Source organism: Neodiprion fabricii, chromosome 4, assembly GCF_021155785.1.
Source record: "Neodiprion fabricii isolate iyNeoFabr1 chromosome 4, iyNeoFabr1.1, whole genome shotgun sequence".
Lineage (NCBI taxonomy): Eukaryota > Metazoa > Arthropoda > Insecta > Hymenoptera > Diprionidae > Neodiprion > Neodiprion fabricii.
In genome coordinates this window covers 3,120,139-3,147,956 of record NC_060242.1, presented here as the reverse complement: position 1 = coordinate 3,147,956, position 27,818 = coordinate 3,120,139, and the positions used below count along the sequence as shown (strand labels likewise).

At 40.7% G+C, this 27,818-nt stretch overlaps 1 protein-coding gene across 3 annotated transcripts in view; it reads left to right on the top strand.

Moving 5' to 3' along the window:
• Positions 1-27,818, top strand: part of LOC124179889 (latrophilin Cirl) — a 177,975-nt gene that overhangs the window by 145,365 nt on the left and 4,792 nt on the right. For all 3 annotated transcript variants that reach the window (XM_046564745.1, XM_046564744.1, XM_046564746.1), the window contains 4 exons: positions 6,642-6,754; positions 18,362-18,746; positions 25,711-25,828; positions 26,571-26,906. In XM_046564745.1, the coding sequence (XP_046420701.1) occupies positions 6,642-6,754; positions 18,362-18,746; positions 25,711-25,828; positions 26,571-26,906 (952 nt within the window). The remainder of the gene's footprint in view (positions 1-6,641; positions 6,755-18,361; positions 18,747-25,710; positions 25,829-26,570; positions 26,907-27,818) is intronic.

Sequence of the window (27,818 nt, the reverse complement as noted above, 5' to 3'; positions counted from 1 at the left end):
CATCCGGGTTTTGGTTGTAGCTAACCTTCGATTACGGATCGGTTTCGTTTTCCTTTTTATCAACGCTGCAACAGCCCCTTGAGGCGAGGAGTTACCGATCGCTCGCAAGACTTATTCTAAACGCGAAAGGTTTCAACGGGAGATCCTTTGAACTTTTGAGGAACGTCAAAGGATACGTGGAGCAGAGACGGGAGTCGTCCTCCTCCTCGTCCTTCTCGTTTCCCGTTTAAGGATCCGCTCGATCGGATCTCGATCTAGATGTCTAACCCGGCGTCAAATTTTCCGTAGGCTTGTACAGAGAAGACTTTGAACGAGATCCTGGCATCCCTCCTCCTCCTCCTCGGTAAAGGACCCTGAATTATGTAACCCTCCCGGCTCACTTCCTACCGGATATATCGGCCCGATTCTTTGACGTTTTCAACTCCCGTTGAATCTTTCCACCCCGGCTATATCTTCACCCGAATCACGCGCGTGTCCGAATTTCTCCCTGGTATTCTTTTTTGCACTCGGCAATTTATACGCCCGATCAGTTCTTTCTTTCTTTCAATCAGGATTACACCCTTGTTTAATTATCGTCGTTAATCCCAGTTATACGTGTCGACTACCAAATTCTTCTCAAATGCTTCTTGCGGTGAAAATGTTAAGACACAAGTAGACTTTTTTTTTTTTACATCTCGCATCGAGACGTTGAAAATTCTTGAATACAACTTTCATCCGTATGTAAAAATTTAATTCAGCGTTTTCACAGGTGTCTTGTCCCATTTCGAATTGTCTCAAAAATATCGTTACGTCTCCAAAATATTGATCCTATCGATAGATACTTGTGTCAATTCTCCGTGGGTCGATTTGTTCGTTTATTTTTCAGAAAAGCTGAATCAGCGATTCGCCGTTTTCGGTTTTTCAACCCGGTTTTTTCGTTTCTCCGTTAAAAATAGTCTGTACTTCATTTCCGTGAGACGTCGGTGTACGTTAATATTCCAACGAAACGTTGGTACACGTTTCCCTTTAGTATTACATTACAACTACCGTACAAACTTATAACCGTATAATACGAATGTTATACAAGGTACGAGATACGCGGTGTAATATAACTTTGGAGCGTGATTCGTACAAGTTTTGAAAGTACGAGAGATGATTCGAAATTCAAAAATTCATGTAATCGTATTACAAAGTACGGAAACTACCCCGGAGGGAAAGGGTTACACATCTCCTTATTTTTTATTTTTTTCAAAATTTCCATTTCAACATGAAAACTCTGCAAGAAAGAACTTGACGTAAGAAAACGCGAATAATTTCTGGCAAAAAAATAAGCAAACGCAATTTTGTACTTCCATTTTAATTCCCGTTCCTTTGTTTTCTAAAACAAAAAAAAAAAAAAAAAACACCTCGGTACGGGCGCATATTTGTCGTACGTAATAAGTGAGACGAGGGGGGTGAAAGTGAAATTCCTCGTTCCTATCGGGGATTCCCGAAAATTGCCGGTAGCTAATTTGAGAAGGAAATGAGAGGCCTAACTCGTGAGGTAGCCTGCAAAGAAGGAAAAGCCCTCGGCTCCTGGCTGCAAGGCTCGGGACAGATTCTGCGGTTTTACCTTAATCCCTCGTGAACAATATTCTCGGCTTCAGCGTTCGTTAGTAATTTCTCTCCTCCGGTAACTCGATGGGGGGACAAACATTCCCTGCTGCAAGTTCGGAGTAGGTGAGCGTAACCTCGTTGTTCCTCATTAGAACCCTACCCATCTCGATGTAATACCCACCTTGTGTGTAATGCGAAAAAGCAGCCTCGGATAGAAAAAGAAGAAAAGAAAAAAAAAACGGAAAAAAGAAAAAAAAATTTTTAATCGGTCATCGATAGATCTTTGCGATTAATGGATCGCACGAAAATACGTTTTTTTTTTTTTCCTTCTTCTCGAGTTTATTTTCTTAAATAAGTAAATCTTGTTCCTGTACACCGAATGATGACCAAAATTTTGATACGTTGCTTAGAAAGTTTGCTTATCTTTCAACGCGGAAAAAAAAGAAAAAAGGAGCAATAAATGAAGGTTTCGGTTATTAGTCGATGTGTGGAATCAAAATTTATTTATTGAAACAGAAAGTCAAGAAAAAAATATGTATATATATATATTTTTAGTTTGACCTGTGTAATTAATTGAGGAATAATAATTACTTATTAACGTTAAGTTTTATTAAATAGTAACTCAGTAATTACCTAATTAATTATTGCTCACAAGGTTTGCTTGTTTATGTGAACGTAAAAAAGGACAAGTGCAAAAATTTACAAGCGGTAAATCAAGATTTTGATTATTATTATTCGATGCATAGAAACAAAATTTATTTATTCGAATACATAACCAGCAAGGAAAAAAATAAATAAAATGTATCAAACGAATTTTTCTACGATTTATCGATCAATCGCACAATTCTAGACCTATGCATACGTATACGTATAGTCTATTCGGAATGACGACGATGAAAATCTGCATGCGAGTATAAAACTCATCCCTCTTTTTTTCAACGAGAGAAGATAAAAAAAAATAAATAAATAAATAAATCAAAAAAAAAAATAAAAAACAGAAACAAATCGCCGGCCAAACGCGTGTCGCGTGCCTTGCCTCCTGATAACTATGAAACCCTTTTCGCGATTTCGCATGCCGTTCAGGGGCGTTCTAAAAGGGGGGGGGGGGGGGGGGGGTTTACGGGGCACGATTGGGAAAGGGCTGCGCAAGTTCCGCTCGGTGATCCTGTTTACAATGCGGAATCGAAACGTAGGCACGTGTAGCGGGGTAACCTATGCAAATTTTTGGACAATCGTGTAATTACGGAGTGCCGCGACATTTCGAGAACATGCAAAATGCGTATAAACGGATATGCGTAGGTACACGCTTTACAAGTCACGTACGTAAATGTGCGTAAACTCGATGGCTAAATCGACGAGACAATTTTCAATTTCGTTCGTCGACATTGTTGCATCGAAATCTAGTTTATGCTGATAAAACTGCCGGACGAATTGCTAACGAAATTCTGCCCTGTTTATCGTTGAGAATGATTTTGAATTTTTTTTTACACATTTGCGGTAGGAAGAATAATCGACAATTTGTGAAATGAAGATTGAACATTTTTTTTTTCTTAAATTCGGTTCAACGACGTTGGTTGATGTGTAATTTTTTGATTGGATTTACATGGAAAATATTTGATTTTAGTAAAATTTATACGAAAAATAGGAACAAAAAAACGAGTCGTTTGAATTTTGATAAACTGTTGGGTAGTGAATTTATTGTTTTGTTTGTAAATTTTTAACAGTGTATATTTTACTAAAGTTATGATGCAAGTCTTACCCACCGAATGTTAATTACACAGCAACTGCGATTGAATTTTGTCTAATGAATATATATTAAATTGTAAATAATTAAATAAATTGACAATTGCGATATGATCGTTTACTTGAAAAATATTTTTATATATAGTTGAATAGTAATATTATTTTTTAATAATCAGTTATCAATAATTGCTGATATTATCTTTTAGAATTGTTTTATTCTGCGCAAAAACAAGTTGTAAATATTTTGTTTATTTTGCTGTGGTTGTTTTTTTCTTTTTTTTTATTTTCTTCTCTCTCTCTCACGTCTTTCCTTTCGGTGGTCGCGTTTTTCTCGCAAAATAATTCTCACTATTCGCGCATCCGAATGATCGATTTCCTAACCGAGGAGCTCGAAATGCGCGGCATTGTAATTATCGAAGATCGGAACATCCTCGAGTATAAATTCGTGATTTTCTTGGGCGAGCCGGCTCGGGTTAATTGGATCGTTTAATTGGCATCGGGTTATGTCTGAGAGGCCTGCAGGGTTACGCGGCATAAGGTATTGAATCTCTACGCTCCTTATTATTTCGTTTAGCTGTATTAGCGATCGTTCGAAAACCGACCGACCGACCAACCCACCACCGCTCTCTCATTCTTTCTCTCGTCCGCGCTTTCGAAAATAAGACGGAAGAGAAAATGCAGAGGATGAAATAAGACGAGGAGAGGCAACGAGGCCGATCAATACGACAACCCGCGGCCTTATGACACGAATCGAGGCGAAGACGAGAGTCTCTCTCTCTCTCTCTCTCTCTCTCTTTTTATTTCGTTCTTTCTTTCTTTCTTTCTTTCTCCCGGAGTTTGACGAGGTGAGTTGGAATATGAAAGGAGGGGGAGGGGAGGGTGGAAAGAAATGGAAAGAGAGACGAGAGTATAAAAGAAAGCTGAGAATAAAAGCTCGGTGATACGATTCGCCGGGTGGCTTTCCAATTTTTTGAAAGAAAAAGCGGGATGGACGATGAAGGGGAAGAGGAAGAGGAAGAGGAATAAGGAGAAAGAAAGAGGGAGAGTGGGATTCTCTTAGTTTGGCACGGGATGGGGTCTCCGCGCTGAATCCATTAGCGGACGCCATTAATATCTCCGTAATGATGAGTGATGAGCAACGCTGGCTCGCTAAGAAGGCGAAGGAGAAGGAGAAGAGATGAGAGAAAGGCAAGAGCGCACACACGCCTAGAGCTTGCGGGCACTTTCTCTCTCTCTCTCTCTCTCTCTCTCTCTCTCCCTCATTCTCTCTGACAAATGCTGCTTTTCTTGGCAAACTACCAAACAACAACCGATCCGCACCGTATACACGCCGAATCACGACCCCTCTACGGATCTCTTTGACGTGAGTGGTGGGGGATGGGGGGGTCAAAAGCCGGCACCCCAAAACTCGATCCCTCGTCATTCTCGTTTACCGTAGGATCGAAAGATTCGGTTGAGTCGAGAAAGTCGAAAAAAGTTACCGAGATTTTTCCAAACTGTTTAAGAGTAATCTTGAGAGCCAGTGAAAATTTTGCAACGTCGCGAATATTGACGGTCGGGTTAAAAACTCGTCGAAATTACCAAAATACATGTAACGCGATTTATACAAAGATGTGTGACATTTTTTTCTATCCGATGTTTCAATTTTTTTTTTTTTTTTTTTCTTGTAAACGGAAAAATATACGAAATGTGGCTGCTGCGCGACGACAAAACGGAACAGAACAAAACAAAACAAAAAAAAAGAAAAGGGACAATTTTGTATCTAAAAAAACAAAATGCGGAAAAGTTGGGAAATTTTTTTTTTACCATAGAAACTTGAAACACCGCAAGTAAAAAATTTTCAGCGATCATTCGACGGGGGATTAATCGATGAAATCGAATCTCGTTGTGGAATTTTAAAGCCGTGCTTTTACGGGCGAAGGAGGGATCTTATTAATCGCATTATTAATTAAATATTACCGCCAAAGCAAACAAACAACCTTACCGATCGAGCCCTGCACTCGCCTATGTACGTGTATACGTATGTATATGTATATGTATATGTATATGTATATGTATATGGATATATTTTCGTATAGATTCCTATGTATTATACTATACGTAGTGTAGTATATAAACCGGTGTCTGTATAATATAACTCCACGGCGTCGAAAGCGCGTGGTAAAGATTACCCCGCCACCATAGCACTCGGCTTACATAAATTTCCATATACTTTCGACGGAGTTTCCTCTCCGCGAAGAGCCTTGAACTAAAACTTGGCGCTTCAACCTCGCTGAAATTCCCCTACCTTTTTACCCCCTGCCCTTTATATCTCTCTTTCTCTTTCCCCTTCTCTCCCTTGTTCCGCTGTGAATTTCACTATTTTTTTTTTTTTTTTCTTTTGTATTTTCGCTGGTTATACTTTTTCTTTGTTTTTTAAATTCGCAAGAATTTGACGGATAATCGTGGGGAAATTTCGAATTTTCATTCGTCGCAAAATTTGAACGAATAGATTGTGGCGGACGATTTTTTTTTTAATCGAACAAACGAGAGATGTTATTCAATGGGATATCGAGCGAATGATTTCAATTCATTGATATTGACTTCGAGTGATTTTTCCGGGATATTTACAGTATGTCAATTGATTATTATTTGTTTACAATCTTACTCCTGATTTACGATAAATTCTTAGCGTTCCAAGCGATTTTCATTAATTTTCAGATGAAATAGAATCACGGGAAATCGTAGAAAAATTACTAAAACTCTTCTAGAACGTTGGAAAATCATTGAAAATTAGCAAACTCGGTAAGATAAATATCAATAGAATATTGATGAATTGAAACCGTTTGTCGTTTGCGGTAAGACTTGTAACGATTTTCATTATTCGATTTTAGGTGACTTCCAATTACTGAGTTAATTTTTATCGATTCCTCGTTTGTTTCTCGGTTGTACCAATTTTCATTGAAATCCATTCAACCGTTCTCAAGATATCACAATTTTTATTTGATTTTTTGGAACTTTGTTATTTAAATTATTGAAAAAGTACCGAACCGATCGAATCCAAAATCAAATTAGTTCCAAGTTTGGAAAAGCCGCTTCGATTGAGACGAAGATAAAAAAAAAATTGTATACCTAATAACAACCCGACTGTTCGTTCTCGGAACGATCACAACAACTTCCTATTTTCTCTGAAATCAGAGAAACGTGCGAAGTTAGAAAAGAAAGAAATCCATTTAAAAACAGGCGAGCCTTTTTCTCGCTCGTGATTCCCTCCGAACAACGAGTAAATAATTAATCGTCAGGGTCATGATCGCACTCTAAGAGTATCGTTGTTCTGCTTACAGATGATAGATGCCTCCTACCACACAAATCCGTCGCTCCAAAGCACGGCGCTGATAATCACGAGCGCCGTCATCCTGCTGCTAATGGCCGCAATAATTTCCGTGGTATTTTGGAAGTGAGTAAATGAACAAATACGTTATACATTACGTGCACGCGCACTGCGATACATCATACAGATCTATACACGATGTGCCGGGAAACTTGAACTCTTGAAACTTTAAAACGAACCGCGCATGCGCGAGTTTTACCGGCCGTTCGCGAAACTATTTCTGCCGGCGATGCGGTTCGTACGAATTTTCGAGGTTAGAATCACAAACAATCGAGGCAGTGACTCGGAGAGGTTTGGGAAGCGTTCTCTTGTCGAGTCGGTAAGTCGATTCATCGAGGAACGGTCGGAGTCCAATGCTTTCGCTCTTTGAAGATAAAGAAAAAAAAGTACAGATTTTTCGCAGGTTGGCCCGCCTGCGCGGAAGATTTCGCCGACCAATGACATCGAACTATTCGGCGCATGCGCGGTTCGTTTTCAACTCTCAACAGATCGTCCCGGGGTACGTACGTGTAATCGATACGATACGGCGGCGATGATCGGGATAATCTCTTTATTCGCCGCCCCTGAACCCTGGAGACGTCGCGAGGCGAGGCGTCCTCCCGAGAAATGGGAAATCATTGGTATTCGAGTAGCTCTTAAATTAGCCAAAAATAGTCCGGCGGCATCGGGGGGTTGTTTTAGTGCCTCCGCGTGCCGCTGACAGTAATGTTTTTCCCTTTAGAAACAGCTCGACGAGGATTCTCAGACCCCTTAACTACCCGTAACTACCCGCCCATACGTGACTCTGCGGGAGCAGAAACGAACCCCGGTGTTCGGGATAGAATTTATCTACCAGCTATTAGATTTACGAAGAATTACCCGCCGCGCTCTTGCAAGCTTCGATAATTTACCCGAAATCTCGTCCGTAAACTTTACGCCGTTAAATCCGGGTCGCCCTTTGTCACCCTATCGTTGTTTCTTTCATTTTTTTCATTATTTTCATTTTTTATTTTATTTACGTCTATTTACAACCATACTCGCGCAGGTCAATTATCAGGACGATATACTCGAGTTTAAATTCCTCGTGTGCAGTCCCGGGATGAAAAAGTGTGACTGACTGTGAGAGACAGAAACGTGTAGGGACTTGTGTCGTCCTCTCCCGTCACGATCCTGTCTCTATTTTTGACGTTTACATTCACGTTAACACGTCGTGTTTTCCATCTAACGCAGAAACGTGAACCCGTAGATATATGATATAACACAGACTCTCTAACCTCGGGGCAATTTAAAGGGGAAGAAACGACGAGCTGTGGAAATAAGTACAGTTTTATTTTAGCGATACTTTTTCGTCGCCGCGACGAGGCAGGAGAAAAATTTTAAACTGACGCGAATTGGCAGACAGATGAGAGAAAAGTTTTGAAGAAAAATCGGAGAAAAAAAAAAATTTAATTTTTGAATGACAATAAATTTATTTCCGGTAGAAACGGAAGTTGAAATTAAACGGGACGTTGAAATTTTTCGAGCTCATCATCTCGTTGTAAAATCCCGTAAGTTTCGAATTATTTTATCGAACCGTTTTCGAGATCGTCGCTAAAGTTTGTCGGGACATCCGAATCGACGTTTTTCTAAAAAGCTGTTTTTCGGATTCCAGGGTTTCAAAATCGGGAGAAAAAATTCGTTGAAATTCGAAGTAGTGATTTCCGATCGAAACCAATGCTTTTCATTTATATAATATCCACCTAAAAGTGGATGAAAAGTAAAAATTCTAAACTTACAAGCTACAGAAATTTTCCAAGTTATCGATTGTCAGTTTTTCACAAATATACACAAAATCTGTTCGACCGCGTTCGATATATTTTTTATTTTATTTTTTTCTTTTTTCCTTCCTTTTTCTATACTCGAATGTTCACGCTCCGATAATCCTTTAATACCGTAATTCGATCCCCTCGACCCGTCCGGTTGTACATGAGGATTGAAGAATTCTTGCGGTCGCATACACACCTAAGTTTAGTTCACCGTCGGACGACTGAACCAACAACCACCTCAGACTCGGGTGTATCGGTTGACCGATGCCGGGCAAAACTAAACCGAGGTTTGATCTTTCCTTGTAAATTCGGTACGCTAAATATCAAATAAGAAAATTGAAGGATTTTCACAAAAAGATTCAGCCCTTCGTTTTTATTTCTCTCGAGAGAGAATTTTTTCTTTATACCTTTTGTTTTGTTCACCTTCCAATTTACTTCATATATATATACAAACAAGACGGTCACCCTTATTTCTAACTTCGGACAATCACGCTCGATATTTTTGCCAAAAATGTGAAAAAATCTGCTGTACGATATTATCCACGCGAAACCGAAGTAAGAAAATAAAAAGAACTAAAAATTTAAACAAGAATTATCTTGCAACAATTAATCCGGCAAATTTCTTTGAATCGTTTTTTTTTTCATTTTTCGACAAATTTCTAAACCAAAAACTTGAGGCAATGTCGCATTTGCATACGTATACTTACGTATCTAAGAGACGAACCTGCGGACGGTTTTCTTGTTTCTTTCTACTTTCATTTCATTCCAAGCATCAGGAACGGACCAAATAACGTATCGCTGTAAAGTCGAGAGGCGTCTCCCTCGGATCCTAACATATTCGAAAAACGGTTAGAGGTTGAAGCGTATCGTATAATATTATTCTCATCCGTAGGGCCCGGCATTTTTACCGCCTCACACTTCAGACGATACTTTGGTGATCGAGGCGATCGCCATCTTCGTACACGTTATGCGCTATAAATATTGCATCTCCGCTTCCCCTTCGGCCCGCCTGAAGAAGTTCGCTCGACGGTTTTTATTTCTTCGTTTTTTGTTATTTTTCTGCGAAAAGTAAATCTGCGACAAATAAGAACAAGTTTTTTTTTTTTTTCAGCCCTTCAGTCCGACTGTTTTAGATACTCACGAATCTCAGACTTCTGTTAAACCATTGCAATATTTAAAATAAATTTTACTACCCCGATTGATTTTATAACCATGATCGACGATTTTTTATACTTTCGTTATAACGATCGAACGTTGTCGCGTAATTTTGTGATAATTTTCAATTACGTGGAATAAATTTGTCGAAAGTTTTGGCACAGATATTTTCTCCCTTAAGGGCGAGGGGCTGGAAGTCAGGGAGAATGAGAAAAGAAACGAACCCATTCGTCAAATCAATCTTCGAGAATATTCAAAGAGACCTGGAAGTGATGCGGAGCATAGCGCTGATTTGCATGCTATAATTGTTCGACGAGATTGCAGATTATAACCCAGGTGCAGCTGACGTTATATGTATACTGTGAACCAACTATATTCGTGTAATCTTGAACGTTCCCGTGTATAACCACGAGTGCAGACAAACCCTGGCACCGACGGACGTTTCCATAACGATCGTTCAAATATTAGTTCCGAATTCCGATCAGCCGACGAAATTCGGGATGTTGAAATTCCTCGTTGAATATATTCACAAGATTTGTGTTATACGTACGTACGGAAAATCGAATAGACTCTGTTAATTCGTTCCCTTTCTATGATTTCCAAACACGAATCGGCTGCAAGTGTAATCGCAGGGAAAAAAATCGGTGTATTTGAAAAATAATTGGCGAATTTCCATCGCGACCAATTCTGAAAAGCGTTTTTTTTTTTTTTTTTCTGTGAGGTTGAAAGAAAGATTCTTTCCAAATTTTGTAAAAAAGTGAAAAATCGAACGAAAACCGTCTTGGACATGACGCAAGAACGCTCTTCTTTCGAGAGAATCTTTTTTTTTCAATCCACAAAAATTTCAAATTTAGAAAGTGTCTTTAACTCAGGATTATTACGTTTCAATCATCTTTCGTTATTTCAGAAAAGTATTCGTTTCGGTTCAAAAATCAATTTTTCGAACTTCAACCAAATCTCTGTGACTCGAAAGACAGATTTTTAAATAAATGTCGGTCCAGATGTTTTTCCCGATTATTATTTTTTGTTTTTTATCATCGCATCGAGTCGCAGGTCAGAAATAGGTTTATATATATATTATTATTATTTTATTGCCGACGCTTTTGGAGAAAGAAATCAGTGACGAGATCCGCGCAATCCGCGTTTCGAAACAACGGACTGTTCTCGGGGTGGAGAAGGGCAAACACGAGCTTGCAGGCGTTTCTTCGAGGCTTCGCTAACGAGATAAAGCGCGGAAAGAGAAAGAAGAAGAAGAAGAAGAAGAAAACTCGGTCGAGTGTGTATGCCGGGTTTATACGGACTTTGGCACTTTGTTGTACATACAGCAGGAAATTCCCTCCCAACTTGAACTGCGCTCCGTTTTCGCCGACACCGTGCTTTTCCGTATACGTGCAGTTTAGGAAATAACGAAACTCGAAATCCTGCTGCAGCAGCGTCGTGAATTATTTAAGCGAGTAGGTACGTTTATGTGCGAGCAAAAGTCGGTCAATTTTTCTAATTCACGTATCAACGATCAATTCTGTTTCGTTTGCAATTTTTGTTTTTCAATTTTTATTTATACATTATCGCCGTAATAAATTAATAACAAGCATCGTTATCGACAAACGTGTAAAGTCGACCGTTTGAAATTTTGAAGCATTTTAATTCTGGGATAGTTTAAATTGAAACTTGATGTTGCGTGGAAATATCACATTTTTGTTTCTTGTTTCTTGTTAAATGACAAGTGATAACGATTTTGAATGAAACCGAATCCCAATCGATTCGAAAAATCGATCGTCGAGGTGTAACGAATTCTCAAAATCAGTCTAGTTTCAATTTTCTCGACTATACGGTCGGGAACGCACCATATACGAACGCGATTGACACGACCCGATGCACTTCGTCGGGTACCTTATACATGTCACTGATACCACAGTTATCATCATCCGCCCCCGCATCGCGGAATCTTCAGAAACCCACGTAACTTCCGGTTCCCCATTATCTCATATTATACACCATAAGTGTGTCTTTATGTTTACGAATTCAAGTCCCGTATCGTTATCATTTTTTAACCAAGAATTATATACGAAGAATGCAATGCTTTCGTTGTATTCAGTTTATATTGTCACAAGTACCTACCTAATTTGTATCCTTACATGTATTTATATGGTGTTTTCAATTTTCTCTACTCTGCTATTAGGTTGGACGTTTTTTATTATTTTTTTTTTTTTTCTCGTTAGAGGAAATAACGTTTTACATTATGAAATTAGACACAGTTTTGGCGAGTAGTAGTTGAATTATTTTATACTTCCTATATTTGAAAGCTAGAATTAAGATCCGATTCAATATAATTCATAAAAGTGAAAAATTTTTCAAACACTTTGATATAATCGCTCGTCAACACTTTTAGCCGCACATTAATTGCGCCGAGTCAACTTTTATAACAATACAGTATGGCTCTATGAAAATTTGAAAATCGATGTATTAAATTCAATAACTCGAGCCATTCTAAATCCAAGAACCATCGATTTTTAATTAAACAACATTCTGAAAATTCTGAAAGTAAAAATTGCCGTCATACGGCCGTAAAGAAATCGATGAAAATTTCGCATCGATCGATGAACCGCGACAAAATGTTCCTTGCGTATGAAATATCGAAAGCATTGCAGTCTGCGTTGAATGAAAAGAGAGCAAAAAAAAAAAAATAAAAAACAAGATAAGATTCAAAAAAAAAATACGCTTAAAAACAAAAAGAAATCCGCGGTTAAGCGACGAGTGATTCGAATGTCAGGTCAGCTTGTGAAAATCGAATTGCTACTTGTTTGGGTAGCGCGAACGTGACGACGACGTTGATTTCCGAGGGCCGGCTAACTTGCCAGTAAATTCCGTGCAGGAAGTCCTGCCCCAGGAGGAGAGGATGGCAGAGCCGCGAGTCCTCGTCCCGTCTTCTCGGTGTGAATTCCGAATGAATGGGTTCCCCATGCCTGACGGTCTGTCACCACCAATCATAACCCATTCATGCTACCCCGGGTTAAATTACCCATAGAGAGCCCGACGTTGCTCGAAAAACAAACGAACGACGACCTTAGTCCCTCTCCTCGCACACACGCCTCCTCCTCCACCCCCACGAATCTCCACCCTCCAAACCCCCCCTTTATGCTGCCAGGCTGTAATTGTGTTGGCACAGAGACTCCCCGATACTTCTGTGTAATCAGCGATCGCCTTTGAAGCGATATTAGAAGCTACGAAGACTCTCTCTCGGGGATTCGCGGGATTTCAAAGTGATGCCGGAAATTTTGCCGGAAAACGTTTTCAACCCCTCCGGGGCTAACAATGAGTGTATATTTACCGCTGCAATTCTGGCGATATAAAAAAAAAAAAAAAGAAAGAAAATTTCTTGTCTCGATAGAAGGGGGGGAGGAATACCTGTTTCGTCGTTCAATTACAGTTTGAAATAATTAAAGGGTTGATTGATATTTATTGAGGATAAAGTATTGTTATTTCGAAAGTAAATCAGATTCGTAGATTAACGAAGAATTATTGAAACAGAAATCGGAGATAGGATTCACATTTCGTAAATCTCAGGCAGATAAATAACAAAATATTAATTCACATTAAATACAGAAGAAATTTGATTTTATTATCTTTTAATTTATCAGAGACCTGAATTCCGTAGCAATAAATATCCGAAAATTCTGTAATTATACCTGCGTTACTTTGATTGTATAAGCGGGAGTTTACACAAAAGCTCCTAAGATTGTCGTTGAATCGTTAAAAGTATTGAAATTTGCACTCCATGTTGACGAATAAGAAATTTGAATTAGGCACGAGGAAGCAATTCCAAACCCCCTTGAGATTATTCTCTGATATCCGATTAAATTGTAAGAAAACCGTAAAAGAAAATATAGAATCCAGCCGAGGTGTCTCAGATTGTAGGAGGATCGGATTTGTGAAAAATTTTCAAAAACTCGCTTTCCATTTTTCTTATCCTTGGTCTCAAAGTTAGAATCACTTCTCAGGTGTAAATCATCGTCGATATTTAGTCTACGATTTATACTCTTAAAGAAACAATTCTTTCTGACGGTATACGATACAGATCTTGGATCATTTGTCAGGCGTTCCGTTTTGTTTTCATATTCTCTTTCGTTTTTTCTCTCCACTTTCCCGAGATGTTTATCCCGCGACACGGGAAAAGACACGAGTCGAAATTAGGGCGGGAAGCCGCAGGCTCCTCGTGGTTGGGGAAAATTCTAAAAGTGGATTTCCAAGTTAAAAGTGGTTTAGCATACAAATTTATTCCGGAACTTTGGTCATTTAAATATCTATGGTGTTTCAATCAAGAGGTGGTGGCTGATACGTGTATATATATATATATATATAAATATATATGCATATAGCTTTTCTGACCCAGTTTCAGGCGAATACTTGCAGCCAATATTCCACGCAGCCGGGAATTTATCAAGGTCAAAATTTTCTTCGCTTCATCCCTACCGACGATCCCATTAAAAACTCCATACAACTTTTTGAAAAAGATGATACCGAAACACCCGCAGCCTCTCCGCCCTGTTCTCTTCTTCTTCTTATTCTTCTTCTTCTTCTTCTTCTGCTTTGATCGACGTCGTAATATATTTCGGTAGGTACTCGTAATGATATTTGCTCGTTAGAGCTTTTCCGCCCTCATTTCCCGCTAACAACCCGCCTGCAACTCAAATATTCGGCTATCTCTGCTTAGCGGTATCCTGAAGTAAGAAAGAAAGGAAGAAAATAAATTAATTAATTAACAAGTACGAGTGTTTTTTTTTTTTGGTTTTTTTTTTTTTTTTATATACCACTCTTCGATATGCCGGTTCATCGTTTAAAGGCGATACGATTTTTTCCTGAACTTGATTCCGCGGAATTGCGATTCCGGACAATTTTCTTTCTTTTTCTTGCTTTTTTTTTTTTATGGCTTCCCTTTTTTTTCCCCCCGTTACCCCGTCTCGGGAAGACAGACTTTGCGTGTTTATTTCGAAACAAATGTCTCGTATTTATCGAACTCGAAGGGCGAACCACGCCTTCAGCGAATATTGCACCTAGTCGATTTCTCGCGTATTTTTCCAAGCGTGATTCGATGTAATTCGGTTTAAATATTCCAAGACGCGCGGTGTTTTCTCGCCTCGGAAAATATCGCCGCCAGTTCTTCTCGGTGAAACGAATTCGGGAATTGAATACCGTTATCGTGGCGGTTACGAAACCGAACGTTAAACTGCTGAGAAAGAAAAAAATTCATATCTCAGAGTTACCCAGAATATTGTCATCTTTGCGATTCAATGGTTTTTCATATTGTTGAAATTGTATGAAGAAAAATTGAAGGCAAAAGAAAAAATAAAATTCCAACACTCGTTTTCATTTTCTTTGACAGAAAGTAATTTTATTTCTTGATTATTGTAAAAAATGACAACAATTAAGGGGTTTGCGGTAACCGGCCAATTAGAAATTATTTCTCTCCTCTGTGTGGTGGGAAAAATTGGGCAACGTTTAACCTCTTCCCCCCTCCCGGGATATATTTGAAAGACACGGAAATTTGGAATAACGGTGCGATTCGAGCCTCGCTGGGAAATTAGGAGGACTTTGGAAATAAGGGATGAAGATTCGCCCATCCGGGCCGGTTAATTAGCAAGGGTTAAAGGCTCAGCTGCAAAATTAGCTATTCACCGTTCACCCAACGGAATCCCTGAGATACAAATTTTGCCAACTTGCCTCTCAAGGGTTGAGAAAGAGATCTAAAAAAAAAAAAAAAAAAAAAAAAAAAAAAAAAAAAAAAAAAAAACAATCCTGAAGGGGGGTGAAAAATTGGGGGATGCTTCGTTGACCGAGCGACCGAGTGACTGACTGATTGTGATTCCCGAAGACCGTGAAACGGAGCTTGCCGAGTTTCTGCAGATGCAAACTAATTCGTGAGCTGGCGAGGAGAGGATTAACCTAACGCAAAGCAAACATTATCGAATCCCGGTTAAAACCTAAACTCGCAAAGTGATAAGCGAACTCTTCGAGGGGTTCGGTCTGCCGAAAATTAACACTTCCAATCAATTCTGTTGGAATTTTAATCCGAAAACTATTTTTTTTTTTTTTTTGTCTCTTTTAGATTCAGTGAAACAAGTCGTGTCAAAGTTCAATTTCACCCACACTTTTGCACCGATATTAATTATGATCAACAAATGGCAACACCGAATTGAATTGTTTATTGTAAATTATAAAAAATGATAGTTTACCTTTGTAATTTCGTTATTTTGTCGTTTTAAATTTAGACTTTTGGAAAAAATGAAAATGGTGAGAAAAAAAATGGCAAATAGAATAAAAAAAAAAAATAATAAATAAAACAAGCATCGGGCGACTTTTCTCTACGGTTCTCGGTCTCATTTTCGAGTGACGTGGAGACGACTCGACTTGTCAGGGACAGTCCGGATTAACGTCCGCTCAAATTCAGGGGGTCTTACGGTCACGGGTTATGGGATTATGCGGGGTATTACCCGCTCGCTTCGTACCCCCGGGTGCACGGGGTTGGTTGTATAACTGTATTTTGGAGAAATGAGCTGAGCTGCCTGGAGAGGTGAAATCCGCCAGTTATTACTTGACACACAATTCCTGCTATTGCCCACGCATTATCTCCTCCCGCCAGGCCATTCTCATCCCTTACCAATTCGCGCCCACCGCTTTTGTCCTCGTTTCGAGGATCCGAGTCGGCCTCAAAATCGCAAGGAATATCCTTTCGGGACGTACAGGAGTCGCTTTAAACATCGGGTTCAAGTTTGCCATCCCTTTTCGAAAAAACGAAAAGAAGATGAATGAAAAACAAATCCTCGTTTCGAAACTTCGGTAAACCGTGATACGGTACAGTTGACAATCGAGAGATTCAAATTTTGTAAATTAACAATAATTTCTGTTACAAAGTTTCGTCAGGTTAACGTTATCGAATTCTTTCCAACTTTTTCGTCGTGTAAAAATGAATCCCGTCAGTTTTCAAACGTTTCGAATTCGCGAAGCTTTCTCGAAGTCTCGCATTCGTGCGTGATCGCGTTCTCGTTTTCTCGTTTTCTCATTTTTTCGTCCGCCTCCTTTCATCTTCGTCGTTTCAGATGACCGCTCTGACCCGTCGAATGAAATTGGCAACGGATGAAAGGCGCTCATGCAGTCATTTAACAGCGTACTAAAACTAGCCTGCAGTATTTGCAGAATAGCCCTTGGCAATTCATTATACCTTTAGAGATAACGCGAAACTCTTCTCCCGAGGCACGCGCACCGGCTATTACCCTCTGAACAAGCAATCAAAATTGCGAATGTGGTCGACCGACGAGTAATATTCTCCGAGGAGTTTACACGCTCGATACAGAGCAGTTTCCGCAGGTTGGATGTATGTATAAACTTACACATCGATCGTCTGTATTACAGTTGTTCCGGAATTAGGTATTCGGCTTGATGAGAATTTTTTGCTTATCGCGGTAGGTTTTGGAAAAAAGAAAAAAAAAAAGAAAAAAATAACGAAATGTTTATTTAGAAAAAGTACATGTTTGGTGGTGAAACGTTGAAAATCGATTTATTTTTGGTGGAACCGGAAGTTGACGTTAAACGGGACATGGTAGCATTTTTCATGCCCGTTATTTGGTTGCAAAATTTTTTGAATTTCAAATTCTTTCATCGATCCGTTTTCGAGATCATCGCTTTTCGAAATGTTAAAAATTCGTTGAAGTTAGAACAAGTGATTTTCTAACGAAATCAATACTTGTCTGATATTCGCCAAAGTTGATGAAAAATAAATGGATATCGACCAATTTTCAACTCGATGTACTTTGCAAAATGTTTGAGTGTCGGCGAGTCGGTCAATTTTTCTGTTATATGTAACACATACACACTTCTTCTGAGGATATAAAAATCACAGTTAATATATAACCAGAAACCTACAGGACACAATTTCACACTTCAACCCCGGGTTCTTGATCTGGTGATTGAACGATCTCTTCACGATCCGTTAACTCTCTCGGTAAGAGTAAGTACGAAGAGAGCTCCGACTGAAAAACGATCTTTAGTATAATTGAAATTTATGACCCTTGTGAAATATTAACTTGGGATGAGAATTACGCGGCTCTTAACCGCCGGATAAAATACCCTCTATACATATATGTCTGTAATACTCATCGCTCTACGTGATTTATAACTATTCGCTATATTATAAGGATACGTTATACGTCTACGCGTGTTGGTTTTTACTATTCTGATAATATGTGCGAAAATGTTTAATCGGCTCTGATAATTGCAAAAGCATTAATTCTTGTACATGGTGGCATCAAAAAAAAAAAAAAAAGAGAGTACCAACGATAGGTACCAGATAGATTAATGCAATGTTTAGTTATAATTCTATCACCTACTTAGGGAGCTTTAACCACAGGATATCACGCGATCGATTCAAGAGAACCCATCAACGAGAATCGATATAATTTTCTTTCAAAACTTGGTAACGATTTGAAATTTTGCCTGAAAATATTGCACCAATTTTCAATCATCTATTTATTTCAAAATTATACATTGCAAACAATTCACTTCCTAACACGTCCGAACGATCTCGACGCGACGAGGTAAAAAAAAAAAAAAAAAATCAAAATCAGGCCCAACATTTTACAAAAGAGTCTCGTTAAATCGGTCACCTGTGATCCTGCGACAAAACCACTTCGCATCATGTCCGTACGGCGTCTAAACGGTGTATTTCACCCCTCTGTTTCAGGCATAAACGAAAAGTCCAGAACCTTCTGCCGTGCAAGAGCGCAGGAGGAGTCGCGGCGGCTTCGTCGGGGGCGTCGGGGGTCAGGGGTCGAGGCGTGGGGGTCCTTGGGGACGGTCAGCAGCACGCGGGGGGTGGTTCGGTGCTGTACGAGGACCTGCCGGACGCGGTATCGTCGGGGGTCCGAAGCCACTTTGGCAGTCTCCACCAGCAACAGCAGCAACAGCAGCAGCAGCAGCATCAGCAACGCCTTCAGCAACAGCAGCAACAGCAGCAACAGCAACAGCAGCACCAATCGGGGAACCACGCGCAGCACCTTCAGGCCCCGGGCCATCATCATCTCCAGCAGCTGATGCCGGGTCACCGGGCGAGCCAGCCAACGATCGAGGTACGCGAAACCCGCGATAGGGGGGCGCAGATCGCGCGAGCACCGGCTCCGCATCACCTCGACTATCTCGACTACCGGGACCCCCGAGCGATACTCCGCGTCGCCGACAAGCCCTCGAGAGCGGTGCTGGGTGGTTACCGAACGCCGCGGGCCCTTCTCGCCAAGTCCCAAGGCGTCCCCCTAGCGATGGCAGCGGCGCCCCCCCACCCCCACACCCACAACCGCACCCTCCACACACCCGAGAGTCTCCGACGGCTCTCGAGCGGCCCGATAACCCCCACCCACCGACCGAGACTCCGGACCCCGACCCACCGTCCGCCACCGACCCCCCCACGGGGCCCAGCGGGCGGCGGCAGGCGCCCCTCGGTCGACTCGGAGGGTTACGCGTTCGTCGACTTTATCGACTCATCTCGCCGCAGCCCGGTCGGTAAGCGGCTACTCTCCGGCTCGCGGTCCGACTCCGTCGACTCGGAGGGTTACTCCTATATCGACGACGGCCACCTACGGGCCCCGGATTCGGCCGTCGGGCCCCCGAGGAGGGTCCTTCTCCCGGGCGATCGGGCCACCGACGAGGAGGTCTGCCCCCTCTGCACCGTGCAGAGGATCCACGGCCTTCTCGCCCGCCCAGCCGACGCCTATAACCTCCGGTCCTCGTGACCCCAGCCTTCATCACCACCCTCTGGTGCACGGACGGCATCGCCGGATTCCAAACGCGCCGTTACCTACCCCTGAGTTCTGCTTTCGCGTGTGTCGGGTCAGTGTTTTTCAACCTGCTCGAGGGGTCGCGTTCGCAGACCGGGTAAAAAGTAAAGAGCAAGGGTTGTAGAGGTCTTGGACTGCAATAAAAATGCAACGTTTTCGGCGAGGGGATTGCGTCTGTTTATTTTTTAATAAATTGTCGAATCGTGATAGCATCTTTTATACCTAAACAGTCAAGTCATTTTCTAATTGGAGCCTATATTGCTTCACTTTTTGGTTGAAATTTAAATACGTCGTTTATCAAATCGCCAACACAGTTTTATCGCGGACCTCGGGGTTCGCCAATTTTTTTTTTTTTTTTTATCGTTTGTCTGCAAATTCAACAAGGTTGAAAAACACAATGCGATAAACGGACCGTTTCGAAGAACGTTTCGATACTCCGGGGTACGTTCGACGCGACTATCCTTTCGTAATATCCCGATTCCGGTTGATGGACCTCATCCTGTAAATTTTCACAACCGAGGACCGTTTTTATCGACCGTAAATTCTTGCTCTCTCTCTTTCTCTCTCTCTCTCTCTCTCTCTTTCTCTATCTTTCCCTTATCACTCTAAAAAATAAATCTCGATCTCGATAATTTCTCTGATCGTATCAACTTCCGAATGTAAATATTAACTTTAAAATATACGACACAACTGATTGTATTTAAGTTGAATTTATGTAGAACAGTTTAGGTATGTATAATAAGGCAGTAATAAGTGCGGTATAGTCAGGCAGACTAGTCAGTATTTATTATTATTATTGTTGTTGTTGTTATTATTATTATTATTATCATTATTATTCCACCGCTCGCAGACCGCGTACCTCCACATCCGTATACATACAATTTACCAGCGCAATCAGGCGGGCAACTAAGAGACGCATGTTGTATGGCAAGTACAATTTACGCGTACAAAGTGAACGCGTATATAGGTACGTAATACATTATATACAATGTGTAATAATGATTGTTACAATACGTTGATATAAACGCAGAAACAAGTAAACGTTATATTACTATTATATAATCACACGCGTAAATATTTAATGTACATAGTAGATATTAATTATTGCTAAAGGATACGCAACCGTTTCAACTGAACGTTCGCCCGATTGCAAAATCAACTGACAGAATGAACCACTTCCGCTCTGCGGTTGTAACAGAGGAACTAAAAAAAAAAAAATCAAAAGAGTAAGCTAGAACGACGAAAAGATCGGTCGAATCGAGAACAAGGAACGTTAATTGCTTAGAAAGTGCGAAAAAATATTGTACTGGACAGGACAAGAAAAAAAAAACAAAACAAACAACATGCGTGTTAAATTTTTCGTATAAAAAAGTATCCACGTAACATGTACATAACTATAAATTCTATGGCGTACTCACACATCTATACATATTGGTGTATGTATATAACGTTTAACCCGGAAACAAATCACACAGGCATTATTCATTTGCTTTTTCTTTTTTTGTAATTTTTGTAAAATAGATTTGTTGTTATTATCTTTATTATTATTGTTATTATTATTGTCATCATCGTCATCGATATTATTATTATCATTATTATTATTATTATTTTCGATGTTATTACGAGTACAATTATTATTTCTATTACGTATTATTATTATCCGTATATTTGTGATTATTCTTATTATTATCATTATCATTATTATTATTATTATTATTATTATTTATTATTTATTATTATTTAGACGCAGATTAGCGACGTACCGTGTAACATTTTGTAAATAATAGAGAGAATATCTGGAGATACATAAAATAGTGAATTTATGTATGTGTATTGAAAGCACAATGCAAGAAAAAAAAAATACAGAGAACAAATAACAAAAAACAAATAAATATATATATATATATATATAATATATATATATATTATACATATATATACATATACACATATATACATATATATGAAAGAAAATTGATAAAATAAAATTACTTTGATGAAAAATTTGAATAGGAGTGGTTATTAATCCCGGTCTTATTACCGTCCCGTTATTCCTTCTTTAACCCCCTTTACCCGCGATACTGATTTCACTATTTCCTCACCTGTACGAGTTTTCCGCTCTTCGAGGATTTTGAATTTTAACGACAAGTTGAAGAAAAAAAAAATCGGTAACGCTGACGAGTATTCTCGATTTTGGTATCAGTATTATATATACTTACATATTATATGCAGACGGAAAAAATTCCCAATCATAAAACGCGTCTTCAACCGATTTTCATACGGTTTGGATGCAGAGATTTTTACTCGTGCGATCTGTAAATCGTGGAGACGGTATAACCACTTCTGGGTTCAAAGTTTTCCAGGGTAAAAGACGCAGGTGCTTCTGTGTGTTATTTAATAACGTTATAGACTTGTGTACGATGGTTAAGAGAGCAAAGCCGAAATTGAAATATTGAATCAAGCTTCGGAAGAAAAATTTCTTTTTTTAAGTACGTATACTAGTACGAAAAATAACTAACTCTATTCTTGTCGGTAAATAATATTACGGTATATAGAGTTTACGGAAGTGAAATTATTTCGAAATTAAATTTCGACGACGAGTCGTCTTTGCGATAAGTGAAAAAAATACTTTTGCATGGTGGAAAGGAAAGCAAAGTTGCGGAAAAAGGAATATTTGTAGACATCCTGGAACAGAGAGGCGAGAACTGGATGATACGTGTAACAGATACGGAGTATCCAGACACTCTCTAAAGTAGAAAAATATACTCCGTCCATTGTGTTCGCGGTTTCACCTCTGACCCATACCTCAGACTTCCGTCCGAAGGATACGTCCTCTCGGAAAGAAATCCCTCTAATCTCGCAATTTCGCAAATGGATGTTGCGATGCGGAGCAGTTACACTTTCGTTGCTGATACAAACTGAGATAAGACAGACGGCCAGCCGGCAAGCCTGCAACGGAGAGGGATCCGGGCTAAGAAACGACGTCTGGAAAAACGTGCTATATTATTCCAAGTATTCGAAAGCCCCGGGTTTTAACGCCGTTTATTTAGTCTGCTCGGTAATGATTCACGCCCGACTTAGACTACGATTCAGCCACGCAACGCCATCCCCGGCATCATTAACGGCTATTCTTCGCCGCCGGGATGCTTGACGTCGAGTCCTCTTTCCAATTTTAAGGTACCAACCTACACCGCGATAACAAAGATCATTTACTCCGAACCCGCGGTATCGGAGTATGTGACGCATTGGTACCCCAAGCATGGAAATTATACTTGGAAGGACGAATGTAATTTCAAACGGTGAAAAAGGGGAACCGTGACCACGGCACTAGGATGGTTCACTTTTGAACTCTGTAACTCGAAAAATTTGCGCCACGAAGCGAAAATTAATTAAATTAAAATTAAAAAAAAGGGAATGTTCAAAAATGAAGCACCCCAACGAACACCAGTTCTCCAAAACTCATCCACTATTTCAGTCCGCATGGTCTCGTTCGTTCATAATCCGAATCCTTCTCTCGCGAGTTTCAGATGTGTACCTAGTCCGGGTTGAATTCGGCGCGAAATCGAAGACAATGCGACTACCGATCCGTATAATTCTCTCAATTTATCAGAGCAAACTATGGCCGTCGGGACACCGGAATTGATCAGTTTTCCAAACACGGGAAAACCCCTTTCGCACTGCGATAATGATGGCTCTGTAGGTAGGTAGAGAGGTACCTACGGCTTCGGGAGTTCCGAAACCCCGGTTACATTATGAGCCATTATACAAAGGCCGATTGTCTAGGCGGGCATTATTTAACGACAATCACATGCGAACTAGTCGGTGCTCGGTGCAAGGGTCGTCGTTCCACGTTCCACGTTACGTTTCGAAACTCGGTACACAATCTCTGTTCCGGAGACACGGTGGCCGCTCGGTCCGAACCGAGAAACCGCCACGGCGTTGTTTCATTGTATAAGTGTGACAATTGTCATTCCGGGACTTAATTCTCCCCCCTCTTAATTTTCCCGGTGCGACGATACCAGAGATGATTAAACTGCCACGTGTTACGCGTTTGCGTTATGGTAGAATAATATGGGGGGGGGGGGGGGGGGGGTAGAAGTCAAAAAAACTAACGTCTCGATGATTTTTTTTATTTTTTTTATTTTTTTGGCTCGCTGTAAAATTTATTTAATAATTTACTAATTTTTGTTTCAAGCATAGAAGAGGAAGTTGCAAAGCCGTACGGAAAATTTTGTTGCTCATTTTTTTTATGGTAAATCTTGCTGGTATGCCCCCCTCCCCCCCGACCGAAGTTATCCCTATTTATCGATGATCTGGCTGGCACGATATATCAACTTTCGTGCATTTGAAAGAAACGAGAACAAAAAACACAAGAGATTATCAAAAAGTACACTTGTCGCTATCGACTGAAGCAGAATTATGCAAATTCGATAAAAAGAGAGAGAGAGAAAAAAAAAACGATATTGTGGACTTTTGAAATTTTCGAACTCATTTTTTCAAATTAAATTGTTTAAACAATGGATTTAATATCGTTGAATAATTTCGATGGTTCTTCGGACGATAGCAACAAATGTACGTTTTGATAACCTCTTGGTTGTTGTTTTTGTTTTTTTCACGATGTTTGAAAGTGCACGTATCGTGTCAGCCGGATTAAAACAGAGATAACTTTATGCGGCCATACCGGCGAGGTTTACCATCAAAACGGGAAAAAAAAAATTTCCTTATTACTTTGTAACTTCCTCTTTTAAGTGTAAACAATTTAAAATTTTTAAATATACCTGAATATGGAAAAAAGAAATGATTAAAAAAAAAGGCATTGATATGCGAGACTTGTAATATCCCCGTAATGCGGGGGAGGCTGAGGTGCTCCGACTCTGAATAGGAATCCTCCGACTTTATTCCGCCTTCTCGGTCGGGGAATCCAGCCAATTCTTCTCGCTCAGCCTGAACGCGAGATATGTGCGTGGGTTAAATGCTTTACGACGTGTCTCGTTAACGGAAAACCAATTTACCCCGGCGAGGCTCGATTGCCTCGATTGGAGAAAAAAAATTAATGCGATTCAGGCGCGATTAAATCGAATCAGAGTTCTGATTCGATATCCGAAAACGTTAGCCGGACCCTTTTTTTTTTCTCTCCGCTGATCTTTTATGGCCATTTCGAGGATACTTGGAAAACCTAGAGTATTTACACCGTCGGTTAGGTAGAGTCAAATATACATTATCGAACGTCTTTTAAACGAGCGCATTTCCGGCCGTTTTCATGCAGCATGGTTTTAACGTCGAAGAAGAGCTTCACCGGCATTCGTCCCGCCATAAGTAAAGCTGTGTTGGTGTAAAAACAGCCACTCCATATTCTAATTCAACGATGTATCTCCGTTTCTCTCTCTCTCTCTCTCTCTCTCTCTTTCTCTTTCTCTTTCTCTCTCTTTCTGTCTCCGACTCCCTTTGTATCTGCTATTCCCTAATTTCCGCTCCCCTCCAGCTCGGCCGTATATATAAATTAAATACGGTCCCGCGTTCATTTGCCGCGAGCTCGCGGTAAACAGTCGTGAAAAGTTTAATTCCAATTCTCGAGGTTAGCGAGGCTTAAGCTGGTGCGTCGTTGAGTAATTAACTCTGCGAAGTCGCGTCTTTTGTTCTCTTTGTACGTGTATTATGTTCGAACCGGAATGGAGAGACGGCGAAATCTTTCTGCCTGGGAAGAAAATAAAACAAAAATAAATAGAGTGGAAAGAAGAACAGCCTACCGTATCTGGCGGAAAAAGTCCGCGCCACTGTCGGAAAACGATGAAACATAACACATATCTCCGTGTCTTGCGAAAAATAATCGAGCGAGAACCGCAAACCGGCGAGTGAAATGTTTCACCGAAGTTTTGAAACTCGCGGTTGAATCCTTGGCCGGAAAACCGAGAACGTTGAATTTCGCGGGAAATTCAAATTATCACACGGCAGACACGCCGCGAAGGGATCAAACTATTTGGAAACTCTGTAAACCGCGCCTGCGAGGAAGTTATTACACGTGTTACAATAAAACGGGGAAGTTTTATAGCCTGTGTTATACGAGGCGCGCGAAACATGTGCAGCACACATCGTTCGCTGCAACGTCGAGTACGCAATGTAGTCCGCACGTGTATGTATATATATATTCGATCGGTTAACCGTCAAATGATATTTCCTTAATTAGATACGGGATAATTGGCCACGAGGAAAGCGGATCTCTCTCGGCGAGTTTATACATTTGGCCAATATTTCTGCCCCGCAGATGCTGGACGTCCAAGATGGCGGTAGAGGCGTCTTCGTCTGCAGCAGCCCGTCGGGATCCGACCTCTACAAGAACTCCCAGGACTCGTACAACCCCGTCTACGAGGAACTGGCAAACGGTGAGCCCGGAACCCCCAAAATCACATCCGGTTACGTTACCGTCCCATGTAGGAGCGGATCGCCGGAATCCGGAACGACGGAACGGAAACGGAACGGAACAGACGAAAAAGTCACTAGAATGCGCGTTCCGCTAATTTCATTCTATCGTATTTTTACGAAATGGTGGTTCCGTCTGGTATCCGCATATTATAGCATTCTGTTCACGGCATCTGCAGAGGCAGTTATAGAAATGCAGAAATACGAATCTGTTCCGTTCCGTCGTTCCATACAATTTTGATAAATGGGACCGCAGGGTTTTTCAAGACCCGGAACGGACTCTAAAATCCACTAGATTTCGTCCGCGTTCCGTTCCCTGATTCCAAATTCCGACGATCCGGCCCTACATAGGACTACACCATTGCTCTTATATATCCCACCGAGTCTACGACCCTTTCATTTGACACAAAGCTCCTTCTAGATGAGAGTCGATTCTGACCTCGCCGATCGTCGGCGAGTTTCTCCGGCTACCTGGAGTCCGTAAGGTGCCTCATCTCCAGGTACTCCAAACGGCGTGCGGTGCTCTCCTTTCCCATGCTTTTGCCAATTCGATAAAATAAATGCAATGTCTTTTCGACTAACACAATTCGACCCGTTTGAGAGTGAAGTTGTTTCGTCGCAACTAACCGAAGAACGGCTATAACTGTCCGAACTTTTTCGAGTTGGTACTGCGTAAGAGTCCGATCGAGACATGCTTTTTCGCAGGTGATATCCACCCGGATACCGATGACGAGAACGAGCCGAGTGCGAGGACCAGGTTAACGAATCATCGGCGCGTTCACGCCAGCTCGAAGGCTGCTAGCGAGGACGAATTTGCCGAGGACGAATTGTCCGTCGGGGAACCATCCGAGGCCAGAATGCTGACCACTGGCGCTCCAGCCTGGGGCACGTGCCCTGCAGCTCCGAAACCCCCCAAAGGCAGAAGAGGCAGGAGTCCGAGGAGCCTTGACAGGCGCAGAAAGGACAAGGCTCAGGACGTCGGCGAATTTCACGAGGGAATGCTCCTCGATGCGCTCTTACAGCTCTATCCGAGCGTCGCGGGTGAGTCTCACCACTTGGTCGGATACAATGAATTGGGGTTGAAATTCACAGGTACAGAGATAGATGACAGGATAAACTTACATGTAGATAGATGATTATCTGACTAGATAGATAGAAACGTATCCAAAGACGTAAAAAACGTCTTTCATAGGTTACAGAGCTGGAACTTTATCAGACCTCTACGACCCGACGTCTGCACGACGCTTATCCCAAAAACCATGTTGACTGGGTAGTTGGAATTGGATCAGTTGAATTGTCGACAGTTCGTTTTTTCTGGTAATCGAAGAAATAATAAAAAATCAAGAGACGTTAAACGAGTTTCAACGAAGCGTTGATTATGTGGAGTGCACGCTGATTGAGGAAAACAATTAGCAATACCGGCGGGAAATTTTGCATCGGTCTTAATCACGTTTTTATCCAAGTTTTCATTCTTATTGAATCTCCATCTTATACGTTATACATACATAATATACATAGGTATGCGTCGGTTTTCCTATTAAAGCTTTTTAATCAGTCTTTATCGATCTTTAACGCGATTCACTTCCGTCTCGAGTTCTTCCATCTCTCGTTTTTTCATCTTTTTTACAACACTCCACGATCAATATTCCTGAATATCGTCGATAAAAATTAAAACTAGCAAAAATTCAATCGCTCTGAAAGATATATTGGCGAAAAACTCGATTCTCACTACGCAATAAAATTCTCTATGAAATTTTTACACAAGCTTTTTAATCACCGCAATTGTTGGAACATTTTCAATATTCGTTCTCTAAAAATTTTCTAAAATTATTATTTACTTTTTTGTATTTTTTTGTACCGTTAATCAAGAAACAAAGCGCGGAGGAGCCCCTCTTAAAATGAAACAATTACTATTCATCAAAAGAAGCGGTGAACGAGTCACGGAGCTTTCGT